General features: G+C 37.8%; 1 protein-coding gene across 4 annotated transcripts in view; it reads left to right on the forward strand.

Moving 5' to 3' along the window:
- SYN2 (synapsin II) overlaps window positions 1-14,057 on the forward strand; it is a 187,407-nt gene that overhangs the window by 69,174 nt on the left and 104,176 nt on the right. For all 4 annotated transcript variants that reach the window (XM_086618905.1, XM_086618906.1, XM_086618907.1 and 1 more), the window contains exons 2-4: window positions 118-175; window positions 2,599-2,690; window positions 6,525-6,681. In XM_086618905.1, the coding sequence (XP_086475031.1) occupies window positions 118-175; window positions 2,599-2,690; window positions 6,525-6,681 (307 nt within the window). The remainder of the gene's footprint in view (window positions 1-117; window positions 176-2,598; window positions 2,691-6,524; window positions 6,682-14,057) is intronic.

The following is a 14,057-nucleotide window of genomic DNA, read 5'->3' on the forward strand; positions in this document are numbered from 1 at the left end:
TTCAACCAGTATATGCATGTATTTTCAGACACTGAAGGCCATATGGGAAGCTTTTATGTAGGTACAGATTACAGAAACATATGTCCTTGATTTTTCTCTCTCCCTTTTTTCCTGCAGGGCTAAAGCTTTTCGTGGAAAAAAGATCCATGGAGAATATGACATAAAGGTTGAACAGGTAACTAAATGACTTAATCTGAATGCTATATTTATTTTTATATTTATGTATTTATACAAATAAATATATATGTATGAATACATACCTCCGTGGAGGTATTTAAAAGATGTGTAGACGTGACGTTTAGGGGACAGGGTTTAGTAGTGAACTTGGCAGTGTCAGGTTAATGGTGGGGCTTAATGATCTTAAAGGTCTTTTCTGACCTAAATGAATCTGTGATTCTATATGCATATATGTACAGATAGATACATAGTCCTTTGTAATTCAAAAACCCCTTGACATTTAAGTAAAACACTCAAAGGTTTAATTATGTTCCATTCTAACATGGCTCTTATTAGAGGATTCTGACCATAATTTGCACATTAAAAACATGTCATATTCAAAAGTTCTTGCTTAGAGACTGTGAATTTCCCAGACACTCAGTGAATTACATGTTGCATTTGTGCATCACTAATTCCTTCACTTAAGAATATACACACACTCTGGTTGCAGTGCTAGCATGTGGGTTTTTTTAAAAAAATTGCTGAATAAATACAGAGATACAAGCCAGGGTGCATTAGAAATATGGCTATTTTATTTAAGCGAGATATCTGAAACTAGGAAGGCAAACAAGTCTTTTCACTGCTTTTCGGTATTGAATACTATGAATAGATCCTACTGTAAGAAGCTTCAGTACTTAAACTGAATTATTTTGTCATTGGAATTTCAAAGAGTGAGGGAAAATTATCACTAGCTGTGTGGATTCAGCTTATCTAAATTCACTGTCGTAGCATGGCATCTAGCTTTGCTCCATTCTTTACACCATTGAGTATCTGCTGATGTTCTTGGCTTGGAAACATGGAAGGCTTTGCCAGGGATCTTCAAGAGTATTGAGGGAGAAATGGGAAAAAGAAGACAAGCTGTTTTGTCCCCAAATGCTATTCACACCTAGATCAGACCATGCAGTTGACATCACGCACACTATCTCTTTAATATTAACAAAAGCTCTGTGTAAGCCCAGAATTTCCTTCTTGTGGTCCCTTGTAGGACCAGAGCCACTTTTAAAGATTGAAAGTTTCTGAACCCTACTGATCGCTTTGTAACACGTCAACACTGTGACAATCATATACAAATAGTTATTAATAACTTCTTCAGTGTTCTCTTGTTAATACCAGAGAGCACTGTTTTATTTTTATGCTACTTGGAGCAACCTGTCTATAACATACAATATTTTCTGTCATGTACTAAGCTTTAAACTACAAAATCTATATTATGAACCCTTGTAATTGTTTAATATGATTTATTAATTGGAGAGATCAGTTGTCAATCTCAGATTAAATAGCTTTTAAATGGTTCTTTAACACTGTCAGCACTTAGATGAATATTTCAATCTCTCTCCAATTGCAGTGCTTTTACAATAATCTTAAAACTGCCCCTTGTGTTTAGAACGTTGTAACAGTGATCCAAGAAAGTATATAAGCATATGGGGTTTAATGAGGAGACATCCACGCTTGAAATCAAGCACATACGTGAGCTATTGAGTTGGAGCGATGGTTAGAGTAGTCAACACTTGCTTTAACTGAGTACTAAATTCTGAAAGCCTTACACAGATTTTACTTAGGAAGACTTTCAGTGATACCGTTTTTCAAGAAGAGACTAATGAGAATTCTGACACTGTCTATTCTGTGTTAGTGTCTGGGATAGCAAAGGCACTTTCATTTATCCACTAGAAGACAGTTGGCTGCATTTCAATTATTCTGCTGTGTAATGTTATTGTAAAGTGCCTTGAGAGTCTAAGCTGATGAAAGACTGTGGATAAATGAAAAACATCCTGTCCTTTCCTTTCAAATAACTGTAGATTCAGAGTATGGAAGTGATTCCTTTTTAATTCCACATTTCCAGTGTGAGAAGATTCTTTGAAAAAAGTCTTTATTTGTGAATTTTGCCAGTCAGCTGTTTATTAGCTCCAGATCATTTAAAAAGTAGAGTAAATGGACATAAAGAAAATAGAAAGGGGTAAAGTATATGAAGAGACACTAAATGCTATAAGAAAATATTCTGTCATAGTTGTTTTAACATTACTTTTGTACTATTTTCTTCAAAACTTTATGCAAATGTTTGTTGAGTCTCTATTAATCTCTTTGATAACATGATACAAAACAAAAATATAATCTCTAAGCTTCTATGCAAACATGAATGAGAAAATACACTTGCTACTGCCCTGCAGTCCTTTTTCATATTACTTTTTTGCTTTCTTCTATTAGAATTTATTCAAATGTAACGTGTCATATCAGGCAAATACTGTTGGATTAATATCCTTCTAGTGCTCATCGTATTTCAGATGTATATTGTCAGCAAGTCAGATACTAATGCTTAAAAGAAAAGATTTAGGAAAATAAAGGTAAAATAAACCAGACTGACTAATGCGAGTCTTCTTTTCACAGGCAGAATTTTCAGAAATCAACTTGATAGCCCATGCTGATGGCAATTATGCAGTAGATATCCAAGTGTTTCGAAATGGCACTAAAGTTGTCAGGTAAGAAAAACCAAAGAGAATAACAGCAAAAAGCAGTAGAAGCAGTAGATGGCATAATGTATGCACGTAGAAGGCACCGAATGATTTTTTTTGCGTATGTGCTAGAGGGGTTTTGACTGATGCAACGCACCTCGGTCATTGGCCTGAAGGGCAGGAAATAAAGTATCTCATCAGTACAGTAAGTCCTGTTTGTGACAGGAAGGAAATTTCTCCACGTTTTGATCACGTGAAAGATGGATTTGATTAAGATGGCAACGAAGTCTGATATAAAGAACACGATTGGGAGTTAGGATTATTGATTTGGGTCTCGTCTTTGCTTCAGAAATAGACAGTCTTGACGATTTTGTACGTGCCAGACCTTCCCAGATGAGCAGTGTTTGTATCCAGTGTTGAATGTTTTCTGTTGAAGCAGGCCAACTCACAGCACTTCGCTCAGGATAGTTACTGGAATATCACTGTTTGAAAGATTTCAATTTAAAAGCCTGAGATTTCTGAATAGGCTGTTCTGTCCAAAAAGAATTATTCCAGCTGAAGGCAGGGTAATTTTACTGGGTTATTTCAGTGAGGACATCAACAGCTCTGTAAATACAAGGGAAGAAAACAGGGGTGTGTCTGGGCAAAGTAAAAGCTTAAGTAAGTATTAGCAAAATTATTTCAGACAGTCCTACATTTTATCAAATTTGTGTGAATTACTCCTATTTTGGCCAGTGTGGTTATGTATGAGTTAAGTGCAGCAGTTGTTTGGCTGAACAATTGCATTCAGGAAGGTAGATCAAGCCACTAACAGTGACCTGGGAGTTTACTGGTCATGTTTATCTTCAGGCAGAGTGAGAGTTCAGGGAGCTGAATAGCATAAACTACGTCTTGTGTCGTTGCGTTTTTGCACAACATCTGTCTAAATAAAAGATTTGAAAAATTCTACTCATTCATGTACCAAAAATCAAGGAAAATATATATTGAAAATAAGTGTATTTTATGCTTTAAAACTCACAACTGTTTAACCTCTTGTGTGTTCTAAAAATACCACAGCTTCATACAACAACCACTTATGCCAAATCCACAAGATTATTTCCTTAGAAGAGGAGGAGATTTTATTTTTTTATTTTTGAGGGCTTTTTTTCCCAACGATAGATGTTTTGGAGCCAGGAAATCTTGATCACTGTTCCTTAGTGGCTGTTCTGTAGAGAATTTTCCAAATGGAACAAAAATTTTGAGGCCAAGTTAGCATCAAAACATGTCCATAGTTAATGCGAGTTTGGAACCTCTAGAAACTAGCATCTCCAAGGATGTGTATTTGCAGTTTGTGAGAAAACCTGGTAAAACTGCTGCTTATGTTAAGAAACAGAGAAATCTTCTTGTGTCATCAGATAACTCTGATAATGAGATGACAAAGGATTTTACTATATTGCCAGTTTCATGGGTAATTTATTTAACCAAGTAGAACTACCTGAAGATGATAGATTTCACTCAAATCCGTGTGAGATACCTGCGTGTGTGTGCGTGCTTCTGGTGTGAGAAGGATCTGCAGACATGATGGGACAGCAGTTCTCTGTTTCTATGATAACTTATCTGGAGATACAGAGTATTTTTGAAAAACAGAAGTATTTTTCATGAATGTTCTGTATCGTCAGATAAGTGCTAGCCTTTACGTTGCTTTAAGCCTAGATGGTTTGTGAAGTTTATTGCCTGGAGCTTGGAATGTGCTGCTTGTATCCCGAAGAAGTGCAGAGATAGTGATGGATATTACTTTACATTTTCAGTTGATAAGAAACTTCATTGAAATACAGCATTAAATATGGGTCAGACAACAGGATGTGTGGCATGTTCCTTTGCTTCTGTCTGTCTCAGCTACCAAGAGAGATGGGAGGAGCTGCTGGTCCCACTGGCATCAAAGTTCATATTGAATATGGACTATGAGCATATTGCTAAAAAGGCCTGAATGCCGAGATGAAAAGTCTGATGCGTTATTAACGTGAGGTCCAAAGTGACCTTGCATCATAGGTTTATGAGCAAAATATTAGTAAAATAAGAGACATTTCAACGACAAAGTTTGGCTACTTTAGTTTAGGAGGAAAAATCTGTAAACAGGCACCTGCTTGTTTCATTTTTGTGAATGAAAATCAAACCATGAAAAATGATACCTCCTGTTACATAATGCTGAGATTTCGGATCTTACAAGTTCTTCAGCAGGATTAAAGCTTTTCTCATGACCTTCTTTTGTATACGCGGTCATTCCGTCCAGCAGTAATTACAGAACTAGAACAATTATGTAAATGTATCATGTCCCTTTGAGGAGTTTTTTAAAAGCAAAATATATCTTTTTTTAACTACATTCCCCCAATTCTTTCACTAAATCTGTATTTTAAAGGACACTTTATGTTCTTTCCTTTGAGATGATGTGTAATCCCCTTAGCAGTATTTTAAACCATAGAGGAGGTCTCTTTCTTTCGCTGAGTGGTCTGCAATTTTGATGAAGACATCATTAGTCCTCTAAGTATTACACTCATACTGCGCCAGTAAATTGAATTTCCTTGTTTCAAACACTTGGCACACCACCATGAAACCTAGACCACAAATTCTCAGAACTATGCTACAAATAGTTATTTTTTTAAAAAAAACTTGTTAAATGCAAGCATTTCTTTACAAGTTTTGGTCATCAGTCTTCCGTGTCTTTGTGATGACTCTTGCAGCAAATCTTTATAATGTTGCTTTCGCCGAATCATGCATTAGAGTTCAAAGGCAACTGAAGAATCCAGCTAATAGACTTTGCTGCATTCAGGCTGGAATCTCACAACTGTTTAAGCAATTTTAACATGAATTTTAATCGTTTTGTTTTGTTTTACTAGAGTGAGATTTCAGAATAATTTTGTAATCTTCAGAATTTTTCACTCCAGATTACAGCTTGTATTTATTCAAGGCATGTAAATAATTACACTAATTTACTATACTAATTTAATTTACCCTGTAGTTATACCTCTTTCAGAAGGTTGCTGGCTTCAGGCTAGTCAGTGGTTTTTCCACCTATAAAGTTTGAATAAGGAGAACAGTCTTTCAGTAGTCAAGTTTAGGAGTGAATTGCCCGTGTACTGTTGGCTCTGTCCTCTTGCATTGTGTCTTCTGTGTTGTGTAACCTCTTTGGGTAACTGAATGTCAGGGTTTGAGTAAGGTGAGGATGGTGTCAGACTGTTCTCAAAGGTGCATGAAAACAGGACAAGAAGCCACAGAAGCTGCAACAGGGGAAATCCTGATTAGATACAAGAGAGAAAGAGGAAAAAAAAAAGTGCAGTTGTAAATTTAGAAATTCACTTTGACAAGCGTCTTGATCAAAAGTTGAATTGTGATTATCTCCAATGGTGTGATTCCTTTTGCGAGCAGTGAGGTTGCTTCATCTCTTACCATCTTTAAAACAGTCTGACAATAGTTGTGAAAAAAAACCCCTGTTCTCAAGAAGCTTAAGTGTCTGGCAGAGACTTTGGCCTGCTTTGGTTTTGATTGTTGCTACTCAGGAACTGGTATATGTAAACTAAGAACATACTCAGGATTTATATGTATTATTTATCTTTCCGTGGGAAAACAACCTGAAAAGCCATAATTTGTCTCTCCTCTTACTGTCTGGATACTGATGTTTTCTGAACAGCAGTTAAGAAATGATACAGTATAGATTTACCTAGCACCATATTGATTCTTTCTGTCTTGTAGCATTTACTGTTGCTCTTAGGGAAGTACTAAAAGAACACTATCCATCAGCTAGGCGTTTTTCCCTTTTAAGATTTTGCTGTTGAAGGAAAAACAATTTGATCATTGACTATTAGCAATGTATCTTTTTCTTGCTAGGTCATTCAGGCCTGATTTTGTCCTCGTGCGGCAACATTCATTCAGTATGGCAGAAAACGAAGATTTCCGTAACCTGATCATTGGAATGCAGTATGCAGGCATCCCGAGCGTCAACTCCCTGGAATCAATCTATAACTTCTGTGACAAACCATGGGTGGTAAGTGATGTACTGAAAAGTTCCTCTGGTGCAAAAAACAGTTAGGCTTGGTTTTTATTTGTTTGCTTGTTTAGTTCCCTTTATGAATACTGAGTATCAAACTGCAAAGTTACTTAGCAGAGCAGGGAAGAAATAATGAAAGGAATGAAAGGTAAATGAAGATATTTAAGTCATTTTTTTTTCAAAGAGCCAGTGTAGGCAGCGTGAAGACAGAGAGAAAAAAGTATTTGTAGTACAAGTAATGAATGAGTAAACTAATGGAGAGCCTATCCGCTGCTAACATACTTCCTCAAGCGAGGAAAGTGTATTTATTCACAATTTGTCTGGGAAAAGCAAGCTGAGAATATTTTTCATACTTGTGGTTTTGAACATAATTTAAACAGACTTTTACCCAGTGTTTTCCTCATACCTGTGAAATTTTTGGGGTTATGCTTTAGCAAGGAAATCTGAAGCTATTCGTTTCTTCATTTGAAAGCTCTTTTCATAATCTTGTGCATATGGGGTAGGAGTTAGTCTTTTCCGTTACACCTAGAGTAACGAGGTACACTGGAGAATCACTGGTATTTGCTAGTTTTAGTGTAGAAGCCAGTTCAGTTTTTCGTTACATGCTTTGTAGTGATGGAGGCAGAATTTTGTGATCTTGGTTCATAGAGAACTAAACATTAGTAGTTTAACTTTAAACATAAGTTAAAATGTGATGCTGTAAGAGATGATGATCAGTTGTGCAGTCACTGTTCCTTTAATAGGTGCATTCAGTTGCCCAAGAGCTAATGAAACTTCAAAGAATACCACTTGTTATAAATAGCCACAGCTTTATAAATGTTTCCTCTGACGTCTGGCTAAGAACAGAACAGTTGTCAGTATCTTTCACACCAAAGGAAAGTTTTACCATAATACTACTTATTGCCTAGATGTTAATTTTTTTCATGCTAACTATGAAAATCCCTCTAAAAAACGTTGCCAGCAGATTTTGACATAGACCTCTTTCAGCTGATTTTATCGTGCTTTTCTGTTGCAGTACACTACAGTGGGGAATAAATAGTTGATAGAGCATTTGTAACTTCTTAGAATACATATTGTACGTTGCTGAATCCATTATTTCAATACATCACATTTTCTGTGCTATGTGGCATTTCTTAATGCTTTGATTCACTGTATGCAATAAAGCTGGGTGACGGAGCAATAACAGTAGCGTTTATATGCAATAACGATACAATAAAAAGTAAATGAATAATTCCTCCTAATATTCTCCTGGTGACATTAGTGTAAGGGCTGTTCTTCCACCAAACCAATAAAGATATCTCTTTCTTATAACTAGTCTTGTTGCACATAAAATAAATAACAAATAATAAGGTATTTTGCTTATAAGGTCTTATATTTTTGAGTTATAATAATTTTAAAATACTCTTGAATTATGGTGAAGTGTTTTTAAGGTGTGACATACAGTTCATGATGAAATGGTTCTCTTCTGAAATGCTGTATCTGTATCTTTGCTTTTTGCAAAAATTCCCTTTTTGGCTGAAATTTCTGCAGTTTGTCTCAGCCTAGATATGGGTGAAATGAAAATGTTTTTAAGCTGATCTTATTTTATTTGAATGTAGAGAAGAATGATTTTTTTTTTTGTCCTTTGAGATGTTTCTACCTTACCATTTCTACATCTGACAGCCAAAATATGTTTTGTTTGAAATAGTCAAATTTTGTACAGCCTCAGCAAGAGTCCATTTCACATCTCTTAGACGTTTCCTTTACTATAATTTCCTAATAGCTGTTCTAGAGACATTTTAAACTGTTAGACAGGTCATATGCTTCAAACTAACATCTTTCATGTTTTCATTTTCTTCTATAGTTCCCCAAAGTGCTTTTCATTAAGGTGCACAATAGAGAGAGCAGGGCCTGAGTGTATGCCTCCCACTGCAAGTCCATGGGCAGTGAGGCTGAGTAGGCAGCTTTCATGTGTTGTGTGCATGATCCTGTTTCGCTCCTCCAATGGTCTCAGTTCTGCGTTTTAACTACCTGTGACCATAGGTGAAGCCTGCAAATGTGTGTCTGCTCCCGTTCTGAATATGTGGTGGCACTGTGCTTTAGTTGGACCCTACTTAGGAGTGTGGACTATTAATTTGAGCACAAAAATAGCTTCTGTACAAACACGAAGGGGCCTGTTTGGGCATTTAACTTGGAATAGCCTGACTTCTGCTCTTTGTGGTAGTGGGAGATGTAGAGACAACTGTGTTTGTCCCAGAGCATCATGGAATCTTCATCGGATTTAGGAAAGGTAAACACTGCAAGAAGTCTTGCAAGCTTGTTTCAAGCCAAGCCCAGAAAAGCACTCAGAGAGTGAAAATCCGTTGATCCTTTGATTCAGCCCATTTCATCAATGTTCAAATAATGCAACAGAATCCAGGGACTGTTGGTTTTGCTGATATTATGTTCTAGCTTGTTCTGTTAGACCTAACTCATGAAGGCTGCCCTGCCTATGTGAAATCCCTGCTGCAGACTGTAGGCTGGGTCTAGGTGCCTTAGAGCGCACTCCTCAATCTGTTGCTGCGTGCTGGCATTAAACATAAAACCCATCGATGCCTATACTGTGCTCCTCGGTGTTCTTCAGGCCAGTGAATCAAGCAGTGTTCCCCGCTGTTAAAATGACACACGTTTTAGCTGAACTGGTACAACCTTGGTTAAACTGTAACTAGAAAAAACTAGCAGAATTATTCTGCAAGTTCCTTGATCAGAAACCAGTTCGACATTTACAGCACTGATTAAAGGTCTCGAACCACCTGCAACTCTCATGGCTCATATACCGAACTTCACGATTTGGTGAAACTGGAATTGTACCTTAGTTAAGACCATTTTCTTGTTTAAATTTCTGTCATCTTCATCATGGCTTAGATACTAGAGTTCACTCTAATTCTGATTACATTTTATGCTATTGGTAGTCTGAACATTCATGTAAAAAGACTAGTATGTTCTACTTCATACACATATGGATCTTTCCATAAAGTACCTCTTGATGTCAGAAAGAATTTCACAAGGCATATTCAGCAGTCTTGTCCATGTCAGTTCTGCAATAGGGCAAGTAAGAACTTTCTGGACAATTTCTTGGTTAAAATGGGTGACCTAATACTTTTGTGAAAACTATTTCTGTAAAAATTGCAAGTTCAAAAGCCTTATGAAAAATTAGAAATCAGAACTCTAGGTAAAGCCATAAGTAACAATCTTTATTAATTGGTGAGAAATAGATTGACTTTCCTGCAGGTGGCATTTGAGTGGCAGAAGAGAATTAACTATTTCTGTAATAGCAGGAAAAAAAAAAATAAAGTGTCCAATGGAATGGGCCTTAAAGAGATGAAAAATTATTGAATTAGTCATGAGCAATTGTTCTTACATCAGTGCAAAATCAGGAGTAGTATAGAATTGCTAGGAGGGGGAGCCAGGAAAGTTAGACGAGTTACAATAGGATTGGGGAATAAAACGAGAGTTAAAATCCAACATATGAGATCTTTGTTTTTTAAATTACTGTTCTTCGAAGTGTCAGATCTTTCCTTTTTTTAGAACACAAGCTCCAGATGCACAGCATCTCTTTTCAGCCCTGAGGGCAGATTCGCACCCTGCGCTAGAAACCGAAGCACCTGCCCTGAATTGTTCAGCAGAACTCTTTTCGTGCCGTGCCTGCAGATTGCAGGAGTTTGTTTGCCTTTGCCAATAGACAGTCAGTGAACTTGTCTTTGGTCTGAGGTGTAGTATTGAAAGATGGGGGTGTGGTGGAAGGTTGGCAGGAACATGACTACAAACGTTTCTGAAAACAAATCTTAAAACCTGTGTTTTACGGTGTCAGGACATACGTAGTTCCTCCAAATGTGTGTCAAAAGTTCAAAGCACCGTATAACCCTTTGAAACTTTAGGCTACCAGCAACCATGGCAAAGAAAATATTGAAATGCATGTGTGTGGTGAGATGTTTGCATACTGAAATATGTGAACGATTCAGGATTATTACAGTACTCCTGTTATTTCGCTTCTGTGATAATACTTACCGCCTACCTCATGAAGATTCATGATCCTGGCTTGTGAGATGGATTTCACTTAAATGCTAGGAAGAATGTTGGAAAGCTACTTGCCTAGGGGAGAAGCATGAGTTTTATAAATAAAAACTAAGTTCTTTCTTACTGAGCACATGCAGAGTGGTGGAGGAACCGTTTTAAGGTTCATACCCTCCCTTACCACGTTGGAATGTTTCATTGCGTTGTCATGTTGCAAAGTAATAGTCTTGTGCATGGCTCGTCCCGTTCAAATGGGGTAAAAATTTGACCTAGATTAATTTGCACTTACATTGAGTTAAGGCGAGGCAAAAATTTATACTTTCCTTGTTGGATTTGTGATCCATCTTATAATTTTACTCATGTCTAATAGTGTGCACAAACTGTTGTAAAGCTTTTACAAAAGTTTTACAGTAGTAAAAAGAGAAAAAAAGAGCATAATTATTTACCCAAAGTTATGATTTGCTATTGTTTGCAGTAACAATCCAGATATTTTGCTATTTGTGTTTTCCTTTAGAAAATGTCATTCAAGAAATAAGGGAGGCATTCCTTAGCTGAGGCTTATGAGATTGTATGTAATCTTTCTAACAGTACATGATGTAGGTAAGTGGAGTAAGTAATTGTGGAGGCTGGAAGTAACTGGAAAATGTGATGATAATGACAGTGCTTGTAATAATAGGGAAAATCTCATGCTTATGATTCATGCTGGAGAAATAATATTTTAAAAAAGGCCACAATGTTCCGGTGTATTAGGTTGAATTTTTAAAAAATTTCTTCTGTCCTGCATGGCTCCTTTTGCATACTTCCTGTTAAGATTTATGTGAAATCTGCATGCTAAAGGGTTTGCAGCAACTGAACCCTGCTCTTCATTTTAGCTTCGCTTGCAAATATTGGCGACAGAGATGCAGCCTTGGAATACTACAGATTCTTAGCTCTTCACCCCTGCTGTGCATAGCAGGTTGCCATTAAGGGGAATTACGTGGTGAGGTGAAGTTAACTGATGAGTAGTCTAAACATGGAGACTCTGCCTTGTCAGGAGCTGCAAGCTTCAATGTCCACGGCTGCTGTAGATACAACACTTTATTTCAGTGAAACTTGAACTGTGTTACATGCATTACAGTAGCTGCATTGCTACTTCTAGCTTCAGAGGAAGGTAAGCGTTTTGTCACTGCAGAGATTACAGAAGTGCTGCTGTTGTATAGACCACGTGTTTATGACTGAAGAGAAAGAAAATTCTCATAACGTTGGGCTGATTCCATGACAGCAGCTCTGGTTCCTTTACTGCAGAGGAAAAACATAGCAGCACCTGTAGCTGGGTGCACACCTGTCCTTTCGTTGGTGTGCCTTGGGAGGCTGCGGAACGGCGGTGGGTTTAGCAGGCGTCACGGATCTGCTGGTACATTAATTACACATTCACTCTGGTGAAGGGGACGGCACAACCTACAACATAACAACGTGGCTACAAAAATAATTTGTGAGCACCGTGACCTTAATGAGCTGTTGCCATACTGGTGGGAGAGCCTGTATTTAGCCTGTAATAGTGACTCGATGTAATCACGGAGGGGATGCAGAAAGCCCGCTGCGGCGTGTCAGGCTACTGCCTGGTTGTAACAGCTTGTGAAGAGACATCTGTCACTGCCTGGATGGGAAGGCTGGGTGCTGAGCAGGCTTGGCCTCTGCTGAAGTAAACTCTCTTGGCATAGTGACAAACTGCTGCATCAGTTCAGGAATGTGGGAAATAAAGGGGAAAAATAGGAACTGTGTTCTGGTCCAAAGCTGGCAGAGAGCAATTAAGACCCTGGAGGCAGACACATCTGTATTATTTTAAAGACAGCTGAGAGATCCTGGCATTTTTCACGCAGAGCTCCAGATGTGAGCTCATCTTGTACTGAACATCTTTAAAAAATTGCTGGGACTTCGTCTGCGCTGTTGTAGGAATTTATTGTTATTAAGGGGTTTAAATGTAAGAGAAGTGCCATAGAACACTTTGTTATGCCAAAATTTAATGCCTTGCTACTCTGCAATCATTCTGAGGGAAGGCTGGTTATAGCTTTTCCATTTGTCAAACTTGGTAGTATTGTAAATCTCACAGTTCTTGTTTGTTTCTTTTCCGACAATGTGTGAGTGGACAGCCAAATACTTTTTTGCAAGTTTGTTGGCATTTTTCTTTTTTGTTCCTTTTGCCAAGTTTACATAATTCTGTTCCTTTATGTGTTGTATTTTGCTTCGCATTTCTTTTGCAGATGATTTTCTACTTATCTGTCTTTATCTTTTCTTTCTACCCATTGAACACTTCATTTCTCTGTTCTTACCTCACTTTCTTTGGAAGCTGTTTTAACTGCCCTTTGTTGCTTTCTGATGGTATTACAGTACTCTCCCCCAGCTTCTTTTTTTCCTCCTTCATATGGTGCTGTTAGAAGTTACACTCTTGTGCTTTTCCGCTCTTCAAGCTATACTCCAGTAATCTTGAGCAACAGATTGGGGCACTGGGAGGGGACTTGTAGGCACTCTGCAGGGAGGAGCATATAAAAGAAATGAGCTCTCTTCATTCCTGTTGACACAAATTATTGCGGCTGTGCTGATAGGCAGACACAACGACACGGACGAGTTTCAGTATTGTGTCAAAGTGTCTTCCGGAGAGGAATAAAATGAATGTGTGCAAGAAGAAAAAGTCTTTTGAAAACCTATTTACTGTAAATCTATGAGACTTTTCAGTGCTATTCCATATTTGGTTTAGAGAAATAAATTATACATTTCTTACTGAATATTTATTGCACTATAAGAATATTCTGTGCTTGTTACCAAAAATAAGATTTGTACGATAATGCTGAGCAATGGGCTAGAATTTGGCTGGTTATTGCGCTTCTCTGTGTGCCAGAGGGGATCTTACTGAAGGTCAAGGCTGCTACCGAATGCATACCTGCAGTCTGGCTTCAGTTCAGATAGGGAAGACATCTAGGGACGTTCAGATTTAACATCTGTTAATGTTACAAATCTTAGAAACATTAAGACCTGTATTTTAGTCAGTGGCTATAGTTTTATATGTTTCACTAGATAAAGCATGGAGCCAGCACTGAACTTTCTTCTTGTTTCAACCGTTCTGACAACATCCACCTACTTGATAGGTAACGACAGGGACACTGGGCAGCCAGAGCCCACCCAAACAGATTGTTTAATGGCCTTTTCCTACCCTTACACTTTAGGAAGGTGCTTTAGGAAGAGCAGTTCCTTTCTTTCATGGCAGGACTGGAAGCCGGGTGCTGTCCATCTCTTTCCCAAGCCGTGCAGAGTTGGTTTCTGAGGCACTGGGCAGAATCGCGTGGGTGGTAGTTTGAACAGCTTCA

Source organism: Tauraco erythrolophus, chromosome 12, assembly GCF_009769465.1.
Source record: "Tauraco erythrolophus isolate bTauEry1 chromosome 12, bTauEry1.pri, whole genome shotgun sequence".
Classification (NCBI taxonomy): domain Eukaryota; kingdom Metazoa; phylum Chordata; class Aves; order Musophagiformes; family Musophagidae; genus Tauraco; species Tauraco erythrolophus.